Consider the following 22673-nt stretch of genomic DNA (forward strand, 5'->3'; position numbering starts at 1 on the left):
AAAAGCTGAATGGTCAGATTTTTCTATCTATATTAATTTTAATCTAATTATGCCAGTGGTCTTAAACACAGCCAGGCATTTCTAATTGAATATCTCCTTACGCATGAAGCTACATAATGAATGTGGGGGCACATACACACACAAAACGAGAACAGGCCTCATTGCCATGACTGTGCAGAATTGAGGCATTAATAGTAGGCTCTTTTACCCTTTCCACCCATATATAGCTGTCACCCTGCATAACAAATGAGCGCCTGATTTGAATAATTGGGTTTTATCTGGTAGCGGTCACAGGGATTCTGCACTTGCAGTGATTTTCATCTTGGATGCATGTACTCATTCTTCCTGCTTCCTGCCCTCATTTTCCACATAATAACACCAGAGATGGAGCAATGTGTTGTTTTTCCTAATATAACATATTTCATATTGCTTTGTTGGTATCATCTGAGAGAGTGGTTTGATTAATTTATCCTTATTACACGTTTCATGCAAGTGTGTGGGCGTTTCTTATGGAAGAAAACACTCATACAGTAGAGTTTTGTAACATTTTCAGGCAGAACAGCAACGGCTCTGGCTGTACAGTCACTGCATAGACTGTTTCATATCTGTGCCCATCCTCATATCAATACATTCAAGTAAATGACTATATATACTATATTTCATTTATTATTTAAAAAGTAAAAAAAATTAAGAAAATGGAAAAATTGAGATCTTTAAAAGATGTCAAATAACTTCAACGGTATTTCCCAGGTCAGTTGAATTTTCAGTCTGCAAAATATTTGTTTAAATTATTGAAAAGAGTACCCAATCCGTTTCTTCAATTAACTCTTGTAGTTAGTCCTAAATTACAGGTACCTTTTTCATTTCCATTAAATTTAGAGAAGGCTTCAACAAAAAATATTTTTTGGAAACAAACATAGAAAAAATAATGGAAAATTTCTGAAAGTATATTTTATGGTGCTAAATTGTTTAGAAAAAACATGGCAGAGATATACTGATACTGCTACTAATCATTTGTAATTATGAGTGACAATTTGCACAAGTGATTCATGTCTTATAGCAACTCCTACTGGCTACAGATAAATGTGCTGTGCCTGAACGGCAGAATTAAAAGGGAAAGTAGCTTTATGTCATTATTTTTCAATAAAAATATCAATTGGTATGAAATTCTTAATAGGAAAAAATAACTGCACAGTCCACATCACAGCTATTGAACTGTCAAAAGTGAGTTCTCCAAAAAATCTCAGACTTTGATGTGCTGAAACTACTCTTCTATGCAAACCTTAATCAGTTGCAAGATAACTGAAGATACATGTACTGCCTGTTTCACATCCCGTGCCATTCTGTTTCTTCTTTTTGGGGCTCTCCATGGTGGAAACACTAGTGTACTTAGTGTCATTATCTGGTTTGACTACAGCTTTCAAACAGATGGCCTCGCATTATCTTCAAGCACTCTTTGAAACGATGCATAATTCATAGTGGAATCAGCTGCTCTGTCCCCGAGGCAACGAATCAAACTCCGAACTATAAGATTTCCAACACCATGCTGCCCACTTACATGGCTAATTTGGTTTCATAGACTACATAGAAAAGGTCGATATAGTTTTTGGATGCCTCATTTTAAGCCATCTGTATTTAGATGACAGGTCGGAGTGTTAATGAACTAATTCTAGCAAGCTGCGTGCATAGATCATGGGAACAATGCACAACACTAATGCTAATGTATACAGAGACCAATAAAATGTTACTCACTAAAACTGTAACACAAACCTGTTGAGAGTTCATTACCATACAGCAAAGTTATTTCTAAGATAATTGTGTGAAAATATTCAAAAGTCATCAGCCTCCAACTTTAAGGGTTAAAAATACCTTTTTGTAATTACGCTCTGTAAAATGTAACTTTTTAAACACCAGGGGGCAGAGTTTTACTAAGGGCTGTGTTGAAACAGTTTATATTTCTTTTCTTAGCTTTCTACCATAGACTTTGCACCATAGCATGTGGTCCAAAGGTGTATTACATAAAAGTATAGGTACAGTACAGTTCTGGTCCCAACACAATCTGTTATTTTAACACATGAAGTCCTAGAAGCTATTTGTTTATATTCTGTTGATAGCTTTTGTTGATTTGGATGGTTTCAAACAGCAATTTACAGAATGTACCTGTGAGCCATGTGTGCCAGTCATGGACCTGCAGTTTTTGACATTTTGTTTGATTGTCTTTCTTTGGATTTTGTGAAACGTCATTTATTTGGAATTTGTCCAATAAGAGACCAAATGTCTCTCACACTGGCTTTTTAAATATCCCTCTTTTATATACCCCAGCCTTATTATTGGCTGGGGTACATTCTTGACCCTTTAGTCTTTTCTTTTAATTTGCTATTATGGCATCTCCATAACATGTTGCAACAAAGTAAACACAAGCGTGTGCGCATACAGTATCTTAATGCCAGAGCTATGAACTAGATGCACTGTGTCTCCAAGGCAACCTAAATTGGTCTCAGCAGGTATGTGGGCATCATGGTTTTTGCTGAGGACAGAGTGAGCAAGTGAGAATGAAAAACAGGGAGAGGGAAGAAAGCATGTGTGTCGGGGGTGGGGGGCAGTGTGGAAAGGAGTGGAAGGCAGGAGATAAGGCTTTGTGAGGGAGAGCAGGAGATGAGAGGTAAAGCTACAGGTTGAATGTGATTAGTAGAAAGCAGCTGCAGGAGGAGGAGGTTAAGGATGAAGGGGGCTGGGGTTGCAGGGTGTGAGTGGGGAAGGCAGTGACAGTGATTGGGAACTAGCATGCTGCTTATTGCATGCCACAGAGAATACACTCAGTAACCAGTCTGCAGGATCTGTGCTTGTGTGCGCATTGCAGAAAAAGCTATTAAGCAATACCAGCACAGGCTGAGCTAACTAAATCACATCTCCAAAAAGGCAAGATTAAACTTTAGGCTAAATGCTCGTACACACACACACACACACACACACACACACACACACACACACACACACACACACACACACACACTCTAGTCAATGTAAATGAGTGTTAGTGTCTAGATGGCAGAAGGGGTCCAAGAACACAGACGGCCCGTGGGTGAGATGACGCAGACACCTCACCCACACACACAGACACACACATGCTCTGATAACACGTATATCTAAATATACACATGTACAAAGTCTGTTTCTCAGATTTGTCATATAACTGACTGAAGTGATGGAAAGCAGAGTGTGTCTTTGTGTATGTGCGTTCTGTGTTTGTCACAGCTTTCACCTGCATGTGCGTGTTAGGCTGCTCCTTAAGGTGTTGATTGGGGGATGCGTGGATGTATGTGAGCTGAAGTGCGACTTGGGTGTGTTCTGCATGCATCCTTTTCTCAGTCCCAGCAGCATCTCTTATTCCCCTCCTGTCCTGTCTGACTCTTTCTCCATTTCCCGTGTCCATCACAGAGATGTCACACAAACCTCTACAGGAAACTGAATGGTTGTTTGTTTGTTTTTAGGTTGGTTTCTCAGTGGCTTTTGCAGGATTTCTACTCCCACAGATCTACAGGGCAAGGGGATTCGAAAGTTAGGATTAATAAAAACATTGCTGAGATGCTACAGCTAGCACTTATCCCTAAAAACACCTTCTGTTACTTGTTTCCAAAAATAACAGAAAGTACAATACAACTGCAGTTTTATTGTACTATATATATTCTATCAATACAAAGTAGTTTTGGTGACAATGAAGTCACTTTTTTAGTATGATAATACATCTTGCCACAGAGCAAAGAGTTTGAGAGGTTTTATTTATAAAAAACAAATCAATTCAGTGAATCAGTCCCAGTCAAAACTTATGGTGGAAATTGAGGGGGAAGAAAAGATTTATGACGGGTTCCATCCTGTAAAGCGGATCTGTCTTCTGCTGTTCGAGAAATGTGAACCCATCTGCATGGAGATGGTTTTTTTTGAGTCAGTGTAGTCCATGCCTCAAATAATTTAGGCCATTATAAAAGCCAGGTTTGCTATGTTTCATGAATCCAGAACGCTCATCTGTTAAACTAAAATACTTTTAACTTGTTTTGATTTGGTAAAACTTGCATGCCACTAAAGTGAAAGAACGATCCAAGTGTGGTGATTGTAGAAGTTTCTTTTTCTGTTTGCCAGCAGTTGTTTTGTGTCGGTGTCCACATGTGTGACAGCAGACAAGAGATTGCAGTACATATTGTAAATGCCAAAAGATATACATGTGTATTTGTTTTATGTCACTAAGTATGTGGAGTCTGGGCCTTATTTGGACCCTTGTAAATGACAAAAGTCACTGAATGCATGAGGGCATGAAGTCTTCACGTTCCACTCCAACAAAAACGTATCTGAATCAAGAAATGACCTGAACTTTGTCACACAGTTACTGTGGGATATGACCCCTTGTTTCAGTTATTGAAGAATTTATACAATTTGTGTGTGTGTGGTTTTTCTTTCTTTCTTTTTTTCTTTAAAAATAAATATTTCTCATATGTCATGGATTAAATAAAGATCAGTAGATGGCCTGTATAGATGGATAAAGGAAGTAAACGCTGCTCTGACGATTCTATCGAATTTTTTAACCTTTATTTGATGAAAGACAAACATGTTTGCAATCTAAGGAATAACAGTCATTCTTCTTTATTTGTTCCATATTGACAGATCACCAGAAGTCAATGGAGGGCAGATGTAATAAGAGATATGAAGGATAGAGAACCATGGCCTAACATGTCAGGTTTTAAATTAAATAAAGGTTGGGGAATTCATGTCCATGCAGAAATATTAAAAAAAGTTGAATGCGATAAAGGTCAACCATTAAAATAAAAAAAGTCCAAGTATTTGGAGTGTTACATGAACATTTGTTCTACATGCTGAAGCGTAAAAAGGACCCAGTGCACCCAAGTGTCTTTCCCCTGCAGAGGAGAAATGGGGAACAGAGGACAGGTTTGGAAAAAGGGTGGCGGGGGAGATGTGGCGTGAACAAGAGGCTGTATGAATTATGGTGTGTGCGTGAACATCCTAATGAGTCACTGTCAAACTAATGTTTGGTTCCAGCAATTAGTCATAATTACTAGAAGTGTATGCATGGCTCACACTGAGGATTATACAGTATATTAGCCGTGAATTTCAGTTTCCCGTTGCTTCTAGGTAAGTAAAGTGGATGTGATTGTGCCTCATAACCTGCCTTGTGTGTGCTTTGTGTTTTGGCTTCGTAGTGCCTCTGTTTCAGTGACATTTCTGTTGTGCATTTAATATTCATTGATCAGTGTAGTCTCATTTGTCTTTATCATCTCGCCACGTTGTGTATGAAATCGTATTCTGGACACGGGTTGAATGTGATGTTGTAACCTCTGCTATACATGGCTGCCAGTGGTAACAGTGACAGATTTATTCTCATCCCATGTAACATTTCCAACATGTGGCTTCCACGTCTCAGCTAGCTGAGTTTCCATCCCAGTTTTTTATTTAAAAAGGAAATGGTTTTCAGGTCTAAAAACTCAAGTCAATGCAAAGAAGTCGAAGATTACTCTTTGGTTTCACAGATCTGTCATAAAAGGTTTTTGTTATTAAGTTGCACCACAAAGACAAAAGTCTATTCAGAATAGAACATCTCATTTGTCTAGAATTTAAGATGTCTGCCCATGAATTGACTTTTCACAAGTTTGAAAACCTTACAGCCTTGAAATCTAATTAAAGAATTTATCAGAAGCGCATGTCTCCATGAGCAACCTAACGTGCAAACAGTTTCTCATGGAGCCCCTGAAGAAGTGGTCCTCTATTTTACATTTTCATAGTTTTACGAAGAAAAATTCTAAATTATGTCGAAAAGCAATTCACCTACTTCAAAAAACAGTGTTTCCCATGGCTTGCTTGTTGCTGGACTCTGGGTGAACTTTATATGGATCTTAAATTTAGGAAACTGATGAACTTTTGCCTTTTTTTTTTTTTTTTTTTTTTTAAAGATTTGTTTTTTTAAATCACTCACCACTAAAGTGTTGTAGCATTTAGGATGAAGTAGTTTTCTGAGCAGACAGCATGTTTACTGGTGCTCAATATTTCAGAAACTGTTGGATGGAAACACAGCTATTATTGGCTAATTTTGAAAAGATTCTGTTTGCCCCGTCCAAATGTTAGTGCCAATCTCTGGGTGATGTAGTCCTAACATGTTACCTTGTTTCCTGCCGTCCCTCTAGTCTGCACGGTTCGCTGTCAGAAGTTCCTGATCTCGCGTGTCGGCGAGGACTGGATCTTCCTCATCCTGCTGGGACTCCTCATGGCCCTGGTCAGCTGGGTGGTGGACTTCTGCATCGCCATCTGCCTACAAGGTAAGCAAGCAAGGGACTGCATTTTTCACCTGTGGGTTTGAGAATGGAGAGTGCCAATAGTAACACAAGCAAGTAATGTACAGACTGTTTTATATTGGGATTAGAGTGGGAAGAGAGAGAAGTTAGTGGGAAGGGGGAGGTGGTAAAGGGGTGAGATACCAGAGATGGGAAAATATATTGAGTCTATATTTTCAGATAACACTTTTACCCATGTGTACAAACATGAAGTGTAAACGAAGGGAAAATAAGAATTTGAATTAGCATGATATAAGGAATTAGTCAATTAAGTGCTTTAGAAATGGAGAAAATAAATTATTTCCATATGGCAAAAATAAAGCCTCACTCAACTTATATTCTGGTGTAATTCTCCCATCCATTTTTTTTTAATACCACATTTTTCCCAAGGAAATGTAATCAGGAGAAAGACCTTTAGATGTGCCAGCGGTTGGGAAGATTTTAAATTCAGGAAGGTGCCATTTGATAAATGCCTGGTAGAGAATGGCAATAAATGGTACTTAAGGGGCTGAAAATAATGGGGGGAAAGAAAAAAAGCTTTAAAACACCTGATGACTTGGTGCTGGACCTTCTTCCAGTTGGACAGCAAGTTTTGCTTAATTAACAGCATAACTTGCAGAACTGTTTGGTGGAAGCTGTGAGAGTTCTAGGTGGTTCTGCAAGTAAATCAGGCCGAAATCAGCAGCCTCTCCAGTTAGTCTTTTATCCTGTTATTTGAGATCAGCTCCACCACATTAGAGAGCAGTTGTCAATTTAGTCTTTGTTCAGCTCTACACCTTTGTGGAGTTTATGCAGCAGAACTGCAGTCGGCGTTTAAAGCAGAACAAGGACATCTCCAACCGGCTGTAGACCACAACAGTGGACTGCAAGACAACAGACTTTTTGGAGAGGCAGCTCAAGGACCGCCGAAACGGTGACCTGGTTATTCCTCCAAGGAAATGGAAAAACACAACAGGAAGGGCTATAAAAATTAAAATAAGAGTATATTACTTTTTCAATGTGACAGGGTTCTGCTTTATATAGATGGAGACAAATACAAGACATTAAGCTTTTTTTCTTGTGATGAGTTTTGCAGAGTGAAACTCTTTCCAGAGCTTTATCCAGACATCTGCATAATGTGGTAATTAATTAGGAATGGTTTTATTGATCTGTCCCTACAGGACCTTGTAAATAGAAAGATTTTACTGAGGATTGAGCCCTGTTGGAAACGAATGCAGATGATAATAATGTGCAGCTTGTGATGTGTGAAACGTCTTTAGAGGAGTAAAACCAAGGAGGTGTAGCAGGCAAAAGTTTGGGGGTAAGAGAGAAGTGAGTAAAAAAAAAAAAAAAAAAAAAAAAAAAGGAAGCCGAGAGAGTGGTGGAGGGATAACTGGGGATTCAAGGTTGATCAAAGGATGGCAGCAAGGATGAATGGAAGGCCTCTTATGACATCTATCATCAAACATGGAGGTAGATTTAGAAACAGAGAAAAAAGATGACGAGGGTGAGGGATTAATCACTAAGTAAACAGTACAGTCCAGGAAGAGGAAGGAAGTCACTTTAAAACGATTGAAGAAAGTTGCGAGAGCTGATCAGAAACCTCACAGGACTGCGTCTAATTCAAATGGATTTCTCAAAGTGTGTGTGTGTGTGTGTGTGTGTGTGTGTGTGTGTGACGCTCTCAAGAGGATGCTAACCTAGTCTTGTCAATTCCAGTTATGCTGTACAGTTCTCGTAATTGGATCCAGAACATGACTAACTACCTGTCCTGTGCAGAGAAAAACCACACAGCTACACATCTTTCATGTCTTTAAAAATATTTATACAGCCGCTCTCCTGGTTGTGCATTGACTGTGGGCTTGTGTGTGTTCATCAGTTTGTTCTTGTGAAGTTTTATCTTTGACTGTATTCGAAATGAACACATTGTTTCCTGTGGAGTGTGTCTGCAATGCTGTATTCAGTGGATGGTGGCTTTACACGTCTGTCCTGGTTTGTGTCCACAGCACAGAAGTGGATGTACGGTGGTCTGGACAGTAATGTGTTCCTGCAGTACCTGGCCTGGGTCACCTACCCCGTTGTCCTCATCACCTTTTCCGCAGGCTTCACTCAGATCCTTGCTCCACAGGCTGTTGGTATGATACGTATAAAATAATACTGGTTTGCTAACCACTTGCATTTAACCAATTTAGACCTTGTGAGTGAGTATCCACAAAATAATCAATTAATTTTGCAGGGCCAAAAATAAACAACAGCAAGGATTTTAAATCAAACAGTCAATGTGGCTGAAGTGCAGACTATAAGATTTAAATCAAGGGAGTGAATGTATTGCATTCATTTTTATAAACACCATTGTTTAGAATGTCAAAAGTAATTGGGCAAGTGACTATCAAAGACTTTCATTGCCAGGCGAGGCCTGTTCACTTGTTATTCCATGACAAAAGATCCAGGGTGTTAAACCTGTGTTTTGAAGCTGTTCACTGGAAATCTGAATATGAGATACAAAGAAATGTTGATGCAAGTGAAGGCTATCACTAGGGTGAAAAACCAAAAGGTGAGATGGAACTATTTTAGTCCACATGTGGGTCAAATCTGAACTAGAATGATATAGTGATTGACAACAAATACTAGAAATTTAATGATAGCGACACAATATCACCAGTAGTTTTACTAAAAAAACATTCCTTCAAAACACAGTGTACTACCCCTACTACATAAATAATGGTATAAGCATGTTGTGATTTGATAGACTGAACATTAGTGACTGTTGCTAACATAATAGTCTGATAATAATGGTCAGGCTATAATTGGCACCCAAATTCATACAAGTTGCAGCTTTAGAAGTTGTGCCCTCTTATAGGATGGAACATGGTGAGATCTTTTTTTGTGTGAGGTAGAAAAAACACAGATGTGATGTCATGCACTGATCAGAATTTATTGGATCAAAATCTTGTTCATCTTAATTAATATGATTATTAAATTCTTATCAAATAGTTGGATTTCTTCTTAGAGATTTAGTTGTGAATGATAACAGCTTGAAAAAATGATGTTCGATTTAAAACAATCAGCTATACGTGCCCACTGTTGTCCTATTACAGGTTCAGGTATTCCAGAAATGAAGACCATCCTGCGTGGAGTCGTCCTAAAAGAATACCTCACCTTCAAAACTTTTGTGGCCAAAGTCATCGGCCTCACCTGTGCCCTGGGCAGTGGCATGCCACTAGGCAAAGAGGTAAAACAAATCTGCTTCACTCACTCTAAATGTACATGTACTGCATGGTGTGTACATACAAATGAATACAAGTAGCTTTCTGAATGGGAATATGCTTTTGAGCTTTTGTGTCTGCCTGCATTAACAATACTAACAGAGAAGTTGAGAATAAGGACTTTGTACTTTAAAGCAGCGGTCCCCAACCTTTTTTGCGTCACGGACCAGTTTATGCCCGACAATATTTTCACGGACCGGCCTTTAAGGTGTCGCGGATAAATACAACAAAATAAAACCAGTACCGGCACTGAAAAGAAGATTTATTCATAACACACGTGAAGACCCAGGAAAACCAAGTTAACGATAAAAACGATAACAAAATAACGCTGAAAACCGATAAAAACCCTGAAAACCATACATTTCACACTTGAGCCTCAAGTCTTGCAGCCCGGTACCAAACGACTCATGGACCGGTACCGGTCCGAGGCCCGGGGGTTGGGGACCTCTGCTTTAAAGGCTCCTAGCTAAGCTAACATTTTAATTTAAAAAATAGGCCGTTTTAAAACATTTCTATACCTACTTAGGCAAATTATAAGGTGGAATAAAAAATAAAAGGTGGAATACATTTTTACTTCTAAAAGGTAAAACAATATCTCATTAATCTGGCCGAGATTGTAGTTACTGGTAGTTTACTAAACTGGGCTAGTTAGCTTTTAGCAAGACTATTCTGTCTGGTGTTAGGTTTCTCTCCAATATAATTTTGGTATTGGCTTTACTTTTGTTTGTTGTTTCAGTTGTATAACAAATTAATTCTTAAGGGTTTAGAGCAAAATTGAGCTTTCTATTTCTATAAACTGGAAAAAGTAAGTTGTTAACTATTGCTTTAACTATGGTCAGTTATCACTTTAGCTGTTGATAATTTATAGACTAAAAGTCTTACCTTAAGAGTTCAGAGAATTACTAATAATATTCTGCATGAGGAAAAACCTGCTCTCGTTGGAAATTCCATGCTATTACAGTTTCTGTAGGTTGTTACTATTGTTTTGTGGAACTGGTCATACAGCATTGTGTAAAAGTCTTGAGCTACCTCTCATTTCTTTATATTTTGCTTCCAAGGAGCTAAACATTCTTATAATTTTTAAAGTGGTCATAAGCAATAGTTCTCTAGCTTTCTGACGATCTTTCAAATATTATCTTTGGAAATTCGCTGGTTTTTCACTCATTTTCTTTCCAGTCCTGATAATGGACTATTTTCATAGGAATATTTTTTTTGATTGCTAAGCTGCTGACTTATGAATCATTCAATAAAAAAAAAAATGCTCTTAACCCAAGGGATAAACTAGTGTTCTGTCTACACATAACAGACATGACATAACTGTATGTGTGTGTTGGCACTTTATTACTAGTAGCCTGCCACAAAAACATTTAATTTGTTCCCATTTCTTTAGTTGAATCTATGAAAAATGCCAAAGGTAACACAGTTTGTCAGACATAAAATATAATTTTTGCTCCAGGTAATTTCTAAAGCATGGTGTGCAGTGTGTCCTTAAAAAATTGGTGAAGGACAAAAGAAATGGCAGGCCTAACAAAACTACCTGATAAACAGTATCTGAAAGTCATGTCTTAAGACATAGGAAAAAATCCTCTGACACAGGACCTGAGAGATGCATCTGGCCCTTCAATTGATCCAACTAACATTCACTGAAGCCTCATCTGAAGTGGTCTCAGTAGAAGAGTGGCAGTCAAGAGGCTATTCTTAAAGAAGGGAAACAGAGAGAAAAGGCTGACATATGCCAGATTTAGCAAGAACTTAACTGAAAGTCAGTGGTAATTGGTCTGTTATGGTTAGGGGCTGCATTGCAGCCAGTGATCTTGGGGATTTTGACATTTGGTGGAGTCCTCACAGCTTATACCTCAACATTATTGAAGCAGTGAGGGATCATCTTCAGAGAGAGTGAAATAAAAGTCACCCAGCATTTAAAGAAGAGCTTTGATTGTCATTCAAGAAGCCTGGAGAATTATTCCTGAAGACCGCTTAAAGAAATGACAAGAAAGCTTGGTGGACAAATACATGTATTATATGTATGTTTGCACAGAGTGAAGACTAACAGTTTCTAGTAAGATAGGTTAAGATGTCAAATTTGTTTTGAACAGAAGTACAGTTAGTATGTTTTTTTTTTTTTGTAGGACAGAAACAGACAGCCATGTCTTTATCGCTACCTTTATGAGACACAATCTAGTTTCTCTTTTTACTTTTCAGCGAAACCCAAGCGCTGACCCACATTCTGCTTTTGATGTTTACTAGCACAGTTTCAGTGATTCACAGCATTAAACCTTTGTGTTGTGATACAGAGCCTTCGCTAGCAGCTGGGCCCTTTCAGCTTTGAATGCCGGCTTTTACAACATTCAAAATAAACATTAAGCATCGCTTCAGAAGACGAGCTTCCACTCAAATCATTACTGGTTGTCAGAAACCCACGTAGGTCACAGTAAGGTGTCTGAACAGTGGTAGGATGTGTTGTGAAACGACTTGCCTTAAATCTCTCTGTATATTCACATACTACAGCACATGAACCTTTGGCTGCTCATTCACATCCCTGCATCATCCCTTGGGTTCAGGTGACGGAAAGTAGGAAGGTACAGGGATGTTTTCTGATCCAGCTGGGAGAGAGAAGACTGTTTTTCTGGGAATATTTACATCCCTTTACTTCACGATGCAGATGTTGTTTATATCGCTGAGTATTTTTCAGGTTTTTTGTAGCAAAAACAGATCAGGTGTCAACTCAGCTTTTTGGAAATGCATTTGGTTAACTTTTTGTTTGTTTTGTTTTAAATGCTCTGGTACTTCTTCGTGAAGCACTTTGTGATCTTTGTCTTGAAAGGTGCTATAGAAATAAAATTTTACTTACTTACGATTTTTCCTACACCCACAAAAGACAGCCTTGCCTGAAGACATTCTTGCAGGAAAACACTGTTTCCTAACACTTGTGCACACAAACAGCCCTCAGGCCCTTCTGGTTACACAGCACTGCAGCAACACCCAGCGTTTAGATTCAGAGCAGGCCTCTCGCTGCCTTTTAAATTGAGCATCACTTTTCTGCTGCTCTCACTTTTAATCCTGTTAGTTCCACTTTGAACCTCATACTCTGAATGTTAATATTCCCGCTGACTTTCTCCCTGTTGATGTGTTTTCAAAGAGTTGTGTTGTCTTGTGTGACTGACTCACAATAAACAGGAGCCCAGAGTGCTCCTTAATTTGTAATTTTTTTTTTAACCTGATTTCTGTCTGCGTTATTCCTCCTGTCAGGGTCCCTTTGTGCACATCGCCAGTCTGTGTGCAGCTCTCCTCAGCAAGTTTATGTCTCTGTTTGGAGGAATCTATGAGGTAAGGCTAACACTTATTAATATAACACAAAAAAGTCATCTTTTATATAATCTTAAACATCCACTGTTACTTTATTGTAATCATTTTAATATTTTACCTTTATTTTCAAGCTAAAATCTCACATTGTTGGTCTGAACTGTCCTGATGCCATAATCCAGATGTGATCTTGATATTCCCATTAAAGCTTTAGCTGGGATTCTCCTTTCAGGCTGTATGCATACCCTACCTTACTGGTGAATGTACTCAGCAGTTAAGCCAAGCCAAAAAGCACTACATATTCACTTTATATGATATTTATTATTGACTTTTTACATTAGTTGGTTGCACATGGAAAAAAAAAAGGTATGAGGGTAGTTCACCATTCTCATAAATATTGTGGGAAAATTGTATACTTACGCATCATATGATCTCATCGTTGCTGGCAAAGACTCCAGTTTAATGCTCTTTGAAGAACAGACTGTATGCCGTCAAACACCGATCATCTCCAGTCTCCAGTACCATTTGTGAACAGCACTGAGACTCCGATAGACATCAGAAAGGGGTTTTTGTTGAATGTTGTTAAAGTTCAGAGCCACAGTCTGGGCTTTGGCACCAACATACCCGAATTAGTGATGTGCTGAGGGTTTCCTCTTTGACTTTCATGAGGCGTACAACCAAATCAGTGGCTGGAAATGTGAGTAAGTAAATTGTCTGAAAGGATCTTCCAACACTGTCCTTACGTTGGATTAAAAATATCAGCTCCATAGCCTGAAACTATACTTAGTTGTGTGCTGGAGCACTGGATTTCAGCATTGGCAATCAAAAACATTCGCTTACCTTCCTAATGCAGGACTTGCAGCCATTTGCGTGTGTATTAGTCCACGTAAACCAGCAACACACAGCTCGACATTGATTCCCTGTGTGGTTGAAAACTAAACGATAAACAGAAAACAGAAGCACAAAAAAATCAAAGATAAAAAACAACAACAGCATGAAAAGCACAGCCTGGTGGCCCACCTTCGGGAACGAAAACCAAGTTTTTAGTGGGCACATCCCGTTTCAGTTCTTTTATGTTAACTTCACTCATTTCCACGACTGAATGAACGATCAAAAGTGGCACAAGCAGTAGTCCACAGACTGGTTGTCTGTGTCACTGCCCCCTGGTGATAGTAAACAGCTACAACGTTTGTCATTTGGTGTTGTTTCTTGGATTGGATGAACTGTTGTCTCAGCACAGAACATGAGACCAGGAGTGATGCTTAATTTTCTACTGTGGCTGACAGGGTGAAGGTGGGTTACAAAGCCGCTTGCAGGATGGTTGCACCTGTGGGCTGGCTAAATCAGTTTTAATGCCTTTCCCAATGTAAGAATTGCCATTTGGATGTTTAGAAGAGTATCAAATGGCACAGGCAATGAGCTCACTGGCCATGATTGTGGCTGAGCCTGCCTGAACCAATGCTATGACTGATGGTCAGTAAAAGCTTATTTTTAGAAGATCAAAGGCAGATTTATGTGCAGGAATGTTGCAAACTATTTAATCAGTTTTCCCTCAATTTGTTTGATTGACGTGTTTGAATGGTGGGGCGCTGTGGACACCCAAGTTTGTGATTGCGTAGAATTTTCAAATTAATACCATGGTTGCATCTACTGAAAACCTCTGTTAAGTTTAAATCTCAGTGACTGGTGATTGGTAAGAACTTGACGCAGTTTTTAAGCAAAACTGTATCCAAGTTCAAGACCATATTCATTTGTTGTTTTGGTTGTTATTTATTTAAGGCTATTTTTTTAATTTTCACAAGAATTACTAGTTTGCCCAACAATCAGACTATTCCCTGTGAGCAGGCATTTAGTAACTGTGGGGAGGAAAAGCTCCCTTCTAAAGGGAAGAAACCTCCGACAGAACCAGGCGCAGGAAAGGACAGCCATCTGCCGCAACTGGTTGGGGTTGGGGGAGTGAAAATTAAAAAAAAAAAAAAAGCCAAAGTGATAATTATTGGAGCAGCTTGATTAATTTTTGCAGTATAATTTGCTGTTAATATCCTTTTCCAACCCAGTTTGTGTTTTTGTCACTTTTGCCCAGGGTCAAAGAAGCAATGCTGGAGATTGCTACTGTGTGGTCTTTCAGTGTCAATACACGGGAGCACCTCTTAGAGAGGCCAGGGTTGAAAAAGGGATACTGGAGACCCTCTGAGGGTATTATGTGCTGGTGTGCATCCAAGGCCAACATCTATTTAATTCTAATCTGACAATCCATTCTATACTCAGCTGACCTGTGAAATGTACAAATATATATGATTGTGGAATTTGTATAAAATGTTTCTTATTCTTGAGATTGAAATTGTATTTTCATTTCATTGATAGAACTGTAGTTTAAACATTTGCTATCTAGGTAAAAAACAGAAGTGAAATCAGTGTATATCTGGCCTGATCAGAATGCCAGATATACACTAGATGAAAAACTCTCTTTTCCAAGTACTTGCTAGAATTGTACCAAATAGACAATAAGCCTTGGTTGCTACTTAACCAAATACATACATACCTGAATTAATTAGCATAGCGTTAGTACATTTTTAATTCCCGAGATTATGAAAACCGATCAAACTGATCAAACGTTTGAACAAAACGTGTGATGTTCACATGAAAGACCACCTTATACAGTGCTTACAGCGGAAATGATGAGGGACAAAATCTGTGCTGCCTGTTATATGAAGAATCTGAAATTTTAAACAAATATGTGGCTGAATTATACAAACATAGTGAAAGTCTCAGTGTACCCCTGTATGTTGGCACAGACCGTGCCCCTGCTGAGCTGCAGCAGAGGATCAGTAACACAAGAGAGAATCTTTTTTTTTTCTTTCTTTTTTTTTTTTTTTAAAAAAAAACAAAAAACTAACTTTACAAGATACCCCCTTGATCCGACTTATCCGAAAATTCTGGGGCCGTGTTGCACATAAACAAGCGTATTCCTAAATTTTTACAAAAACTAAAAGATTCAACATTTTTGCACCTGCATCTGTGTTAATGTGGGCACTCAAAGCTAAATAGATATGAAAATATAAATGAACCCCCTTAAAGTTACTATTGTGTTTCTGAAGGAGACCTAATAGATGCATTTCTGGTTAGACGTACCAACTGCTTTGACATTAAGATGGAATCAGAAAATTGAAAATTTGAGTTCTAGAGGGGGATTTTAGTTGGAGTTTAGGAATGACAAGCAAACAATAGCGAGTTAGTTTAAAGTATATACATGAATTTCTCATCCAGAACTAAATGCCCACTATATGTGAGTATAGACTCAAAATGCAACTGTATGAATGTAACTTATGCAATCTAGAGTTGGTGGATCTGCAATTAAATTTGTAATTACTGGCACATGGATTTGTGAGATTTAAGTCTATTTACTCTAAGATGCAAATTAATGCATAGTATGTATGGGTCTTTCAGTGTAGGCAGGGAATTTATGGAGGGCAGTTTCAGTTGCTCAGAACGGTTCACAAAAGCAACTTTGCAATATCTTGAGCCAACCCTTGCAAAATCCCCAGGTCAGGGAAAAGTGCAGGAAATAAAACTAAACAAAAGCTAAGAGATTACGAACACAGCGGAAGGAGGGGGTGCTGACATTTCTTTTTTTTTTTTTTTTTTTTTTTTTCAAGCTGTTTGAGTTTGAAGTAACAAAAAAAGAGAGCAGAAGGCCTGAAAGAGAGGGTAATGATCAAGAGAAATGGGGAAGGAAGAACAAAAAGAATATTTGAGGGTGAAGACCAGAGCTGGAACTTATTTCCAGCAGGGTTGGTGGATTTTTGGGATGCTGAAGCCTGCAGCTTTTTTCTTTTTAATTACTTTTTATGGAGCACATAGGCTCAACATAGAACTATTAGTTGTTAGTTAGTTTCTAACTTTTTGTCCCTCTGTTATTTGGGCAGTTAAAAAGTTCAGTTTTTTTTTTTTCTTCTTTTGTCTTCAGGAATTGCTCTCTTGCAGCTCATGTATAGTCAACAACCACTTATATCCTGTTTTTTTGAGGTTTGAATCACTTTTATTTGTACACAAATACATCTTTTCATCGTTTCTTCCCAGAAACGTATTCATTGATTGAGATGGAAATTTTGGAAGCGCTAATGAGAATAGGGAGAAGAAGGAAAAAAAAAAAGTCAGATGGAAATTACGCTGAGTGTGTATCCATTGGGAGAGGAAGCTGGGAGCTGAAGGAAATCAGAAAAACCTTTGACTTTTTGTTTTTCTCGTGAGATGTGAGCATGTCCGTTGGGGGGGTGAAAAGTTGAGAAGTTGAAGAAAGTACAAAACAAAGCTGGTGTACTGGGAAAAGGGTCTACGCTGTAGCCACTATATCCCTACTCCGCATCAACAATACACCATTAAGCTAAAGGTAAACACTGTATTGCCAATACAAATATCAGATAATGTTTTGCTGACCCATCCAGCCACCTGGACCTACTCGCTACATGGACTTTATTGCTCTATAATGATGCCACCCAAAGTCTCTCTTCACACTATATACACGTCAAAGTTCCTGTGATTGCTTTGCCCCGTGTTGTAGTTCATTCTGGTAGATTGTACACTTTTTCAAGATTATTGAGAACTGCTGACCAAATCCTTCTAGCTTTCCCGAGGTCCAGATTAAAGCAAAAAAGGAATCAGGCCTTTGCTGTGGCTGTGCTGTGGAACAAACTGCCCCTTCACATCAGGACCTCCCCAACATCAAAAACCCACTTTCATTCTCTAGCTTTTAAATCGGAATGAGTTCTGTTACTTTTATTTTTTATTTCTTACTCAGGTTTTCTCGTTTTGTTTCTTTTGTTAAATTCTTGCCCTATGCTTTTATGTCATTTGATGATTTTAGATGCACAGCACCTTGGTCAACAGCTTTTGTTGTGCTGTAGAAATAAACTTGACTTTGACTTTGTTAGAAAAAGTTGTCATGCAGGCCGGCTAACTTCTTCCAAAATAAGTTTTTGTCCAAAAACGATAAAACTCTCTAAATAAAGTGGACAGAATGCTTTCTAAAATAAGGCCACATATTGTGAATATAAATAAATACACCAGGGGCATGAATACTTAAGGCGGATTTGCACATTTAGACATAATACCCCACAACTGCCTGAACAATTATATTATATCTCTTAGCTAAAAATATAAAGCTCTTTCCTTGGTGTTCCCTATATGTCCTCCTCATACATACAGCCAAGTCTGTGAGCACACCTGGATTCAAACCTTGTATTTACAAAGGGTAGCCATTTAGAGGAAAGCTGGATAATGGGAGATGCTGCAAAAATAGCTGCTTCTTTTTTTCTTTTTCAAGGCCTAGTACAAGATGACAAATAAGAATCAATTTAAGTGTGACTCGTGCAACGCTATCCTAGAAGGAAGAGTCGTGCAGTTGGTGCATAGATTTGACCTTTTGAAATGTCTTTCTGAGAATATATAACACACCGTGCAGCCAAAAGATAGTTTTAATGCTAACTGTTGTGAATAAAAAATGTACTAGAGTCCATTTAAATTCGCATTTCATTATCTGATTTCAAAGTAGTAAAAATGCTCTTTGCTTTTGCGTATGTCTGTATACGTGAAAACAAACAGTTCCGGTCTGTTCTGACTTTTACATCCAGCCAATTTAAATGTAGCAGCAGTAATTAGTTTACAACCGTCATTCAATGCATTCTGCCCCTCCACGCCATTATTTTCCCTCTCGTACCGCTATTTATTTTTCTGTTAAATTTTCCATCTGCCTCTCTTCCTTTATATTAGTCTCTTCTGAAAACCCTATCATGGGCCTCATTAAATAGTCTACCTGTAACCCTCTGTTATTCCATCCTGCTCTCCATCCCTCCAGAGTGTTGTCACGCATTTTATGGCATATTAATGCTGAGTGTGTATTTGCCTGTGTGGATGTGTGAAGAGTCCCTTTGCAGCAGTATCTGGTCCTCTCTAGTGGTTGAAGTACAGTATGCTAATGCAACCTGCAGGCTGTAAAAATTACCTTTCTGTTTCAGAGTGCCATACTTTAAAAAAAAAAAAACAACAGCTTTTTCTTTTTTCTTTTTTGCACTTCATATTTTTCCCATACACATTGAGTACTCTTGTTTGAATACAGCTGGCATTTGATTAGATATTATAAGATAAAATGCGTTTTACTTGAGCTGTAAATGTCAGCGGAGGAAATGTTGAGTTTAATGTTAAAACACCGGGGACTCGGTTTCTTGAGTCTTGTAGCATCACACAGCGAGTTTAGGCAGTAATGAAAAAGACTCTTGCATTTGTTCTTTGCTAGCTTAACTTGTGTCTCTTACTCCCATGCTTCCTGTAGGAGCCCGGTGTTACAGGGATTAAGGTAATTCAGCTGCAAAATTCCCAGCATGAACATTCCTTCATCCCTACAGCTACAGTCAAACTGATTTACTGAGCTCCATTTGTTACTTATTCCACTATCCAGTCTACAAAACATGCTGTAAGTAGTGCTGTCAGCATTGATCTCGTTAAAATGACGCTAATACCATAACCGCATTAACGCCGCAAATCTCCATTAACGAGTTAGCGCAGATCGCCCCGTGCATGGGGCTGAACGCTAACGCATTAATGCGCTAACGCGTTGACGGCGTGCTGTTTTAACAAGATTAGCGCTGACAGCACTAGTTTTAAGCCTAGAAATAAAGTTTTTTCCCCATTTGTTTCACCTTAAAATTATTAGTCAGGCTCCATTAAAAGATTTTTTTTTTTTATTTCTTATGTAAGCCCATACATACATGCATAACCCACTGTTCAAATACAGTTAAAGACTAAAAGAAAGGAGAAAGAGAAGAGCAAAAACACACTCTCTTTTATTAGCATTTGTAAAGCTTTATCAAAGCCACTGTGTGTACTATTCATACCCAACAATATTTGAGTCTAGTGAAAATGAACTGAGAATTTACTTTATCTGCATTTATTATTTATGATTTATTAGAAATAAAAACAGCAAGTCTGTTCTTCTTTAAGTACTTTAGTGGAACTTTAGTTTTACTTCAGATTTGTCTAGAAGTCGATTGGAGGCCACTTGGTCTGTAATGGCCAAACAGAACACTGTGGATTGGGAAGTGTCCAAGAACACAAAGGTAACTCCAGCAGATTTTTAGAAGTCCTCCAAAAGATGGAGAACTTGCAAAACAGAGGACCATCTTGTATCATCAGTCATGGTAGAGCTGCTCCATAGACCTCTCTCAGTATACAGTAGGGCAAAGGATAGTTCACTCAGAGTACTTTAAGCGAGTCCATTAGGGAGGAGATCATCTGTTCTGACGAGACAATAGTGGAACTGTTTGGGGAGAAGTCCAGGCATAATGTGTAGCGCATCACCGCAGCTGTTATAGTGAAGCATGGCGGTATTGGCATCATGCCTTTGAGTTGCAGGAAGGATGAATGAAGCCAAAACATCTAAAAAACTAATTTCTACTTTATCCTTTTTATGTCTTTGAAAGTAGATTGAATTTGTTTGAATCTACAGGTAAACTGAATTTTATCAGTTTAAAATAAAATCTGTGACAACGGAGATAAGCAGTAACTTTCTGAACTTGGAGTAACTAAGCCTCATGCATGCATGGTTTCTTCTAAATGTTCAAAAAATGTTTGATAGACTGAAAAACGTTTTTTTTTCAGTGGGTTTTTTTTTGTGTATGTTTTGGTGGGATAACAGGAGAAATGAGACAAACAAAATAAAGACAACAAAAATCTGCATCAGAGAAAGTTGCATGTGCAATCCTGGAATCTGCTCAGAATAATTCACAATTCATAATCCATGCATCCCTACTTGTCATTCACAGAGGAAAATTCTCTGAAGTTTCCTTTGTTTTACTAAATATTAAGCCTTACACGCACCTTCTCGTCCACACCAACTTTTCCACATAAAATATTCTGTTGTGAAAGTAAAACACGCAGTAACTTTCCTTTACCACTGCCATGCTGCTTGAAGGACATCGGTCTCATAGGAATGAAGGTAAATAAGACCAGAAGTGTCAAAAAGAAAGGAAAAAAACCTCCATTCCCATAATGCACCACAGTCCATCCCGCGCTCATGCAGCATGATTGTCCCTTTCCCACTGTCTTTCTGTCTTACGACACAGCTCATTATATGATCCTTCATTAATATTATTACTGTTTAATTTAAAATATAAAAAATGATTTTCATATATCCATGGTATTGTTTTAAAATATTTTTTGACTTTTTTTGTTTTTAAGACATCCAATTTGTTTTGTACTCATTTGAAATTCAATTTTGCTTTGATTTAGGAATATTTTACTTTGCTTGTTAATTGTTGATTATTATTATTGTTGTTGTTGTTGTTGTTGTTATGAGTAGGAGGAGGAGGGTTTTTTTTTGTTTTTTTTTTTTAGTTGATAAAAAAATTAATTTAAGCAAACCTTTTTCACTTCATCATTATGGAGCATGTATATGGAGGGTGTAGGTGAAACCATTTTGGAATAATGCTGTGACATGACAAAAATGTGGATGCTTTTTTTTTTTGCTTAGGTGTCTTATTAAAAGTGTGTCATAGAAAAAATGTAATGAATTGACTCACTTCTTTCCTTTTCGCTTTTGTTGTTGTTGTTGTGGTTGCTGTTGAATGACTGCTGGTGACTGAAATCTAACCACTGTGTGGTTTCAGAATGAGTCGAGGAACATAGAGATGCTGGCAGCAGCCTGTGCCGTGGGAGTTGGTTGCTGTTTCGCTGCCCCCATAGGAGGTGAGTCTAAAGCAAACGTGATGTAGTACCTGAAGCCTGTGGCACTCTGTAATGAGCTAAATGTGTAAGCACTGTATAACTTTTACAATGTGTAACCCACTTAACATATAATGGGCTGCATGTTGCTGAAATGGATGGAGCAATCAGTGCTGTTTCATGGGAGATGTTCTTTTGCGGAGGTATTCTCTTTCTGTACACCCTCATATCATCTCATGTTAAATTTAGAGCCCTGGTACAGCCTTGGAGCACACTACACGCCTTTGTATCAGTGACATAATTTATTTAGCTTCTAGCTGGTTTTTCTTCAGCCTGTGCTTCCACCCCACCATGAATTCATCTTGCTAAGCCTGAGCTAACTGAGGTAAATGACATTTCCAAAAATGGAGATCATGTCTGAATACAGACGCTGGCGAACAAATTCATCTGTGTGTAATGCAAGGAAATGTTGTTGTTACTTGAGTGTTACATGAAGAACTGCATGTCAAGAGAAGTCCATTTCACTTGTTTGTGCATTTTTTAAATGTCAGTGCTCATGCCTTGTGGTGTTTGTGTGTTTAAGGTGTGCTGTTCAGTATTGAAGTAACTTCCACATTCTTTGCTGTGAGGAACTATTGGAGGGGCTTCTTTGCTGCCACTTTCAGTGCCTTCATCTTCAGGGTATTAGCTGTTTGGAACAGAGATGAAGGTAAGACTGATGTGTTCATTGTACTTAGTATAAGACAGTATAAGCACTTTATTAGGAACACTTAGTCCAGCACAATCAAATCCATTTTTGTAGTAGCTAGTGGCATGTTCAGTGTCTTTTGTTTTTGAGGGGCAAAAAAATCAGATAAAAGTCGTATCAAAGCAAGAGTGGCCTTAAAGTTGGTTCAAACAGTGGATAAACTGAGGGGCTTCACCAAGGCTCAGTTTAAGATCGATAAGGAACGAGCTGTGAGTCATGCAGTTAGAATTCAAATATAAGGCTGGAAATGATCAGAGTGAGTCCACTTTAAGGTCCAATGTTTTAGTGGTTTGGAGACGGGGACCAGGTCTGCAAGCGCTGAGCCAT

The 22673-nt window shown here is 38.4% G+C and overlaps 1 protein-coding gene across 5 annotated transcripts in view; it reads left to right on the forward strand.

The window, feature by feature from the left end:
* The window catches only part of LOC147313991 (chloride channel protein 2-like), a 190858-nt gene that overhangs the window by 84417 nt on the left and 83768 nt on the right, over positions 1-22673 (forward strand). For 3 of the 5 annotated variants that reach the window (XM_086260744.1, XM_086260748.1, XM_086260746.1), the window contains 6 exons: positions 6189-6320; positions 8321-8449; positions 9413-9546; positions 12830-12907; positions 21544-21622; positions 22182-22307. In XM_086260744.1, the coding sequence (XP_086116870.1) occupies positions 6189-6320; positions 8321-8449; positions 9413-9546; positions 12830-12907; positions 21544-21622; positions 22182-22307 (678 nt within the window). Of the gene's footprint in view, positions 1-6188; positions 6321-8320; positions 8450-9412; positions 9547-12829; positions 12908-19211; positions 19236-21543; positions 21623-22181; positions 22308-22673 lie in introns of all 5 variants that reach the window. The other 2 variants (XM_086260743.1, XM_086260747.1) reach the window with 1 other exon arrangement.

The sequence above is a fragment of the Aulonocara sp. 'chitande type north' Nkhata Bay genome, linkage group LG14, assembly GCF_057382095.1.
Source record: "Aulonocara sp. 'chitande type north' Nkhata Bay isolate Kocher_YH1m ecotype deep benthic linkage group LG14, A_spYH_male_GT1.1, whole genome shotgun sequence".
NCBI classification, from domain to species: Eukaryota; Metazoa; Chordata; class Actinopteri; order Cichliformes; family Cichlidae; genus Aulonocara; species Aulonocara sp. 'chitande type north' Nkhata Bay.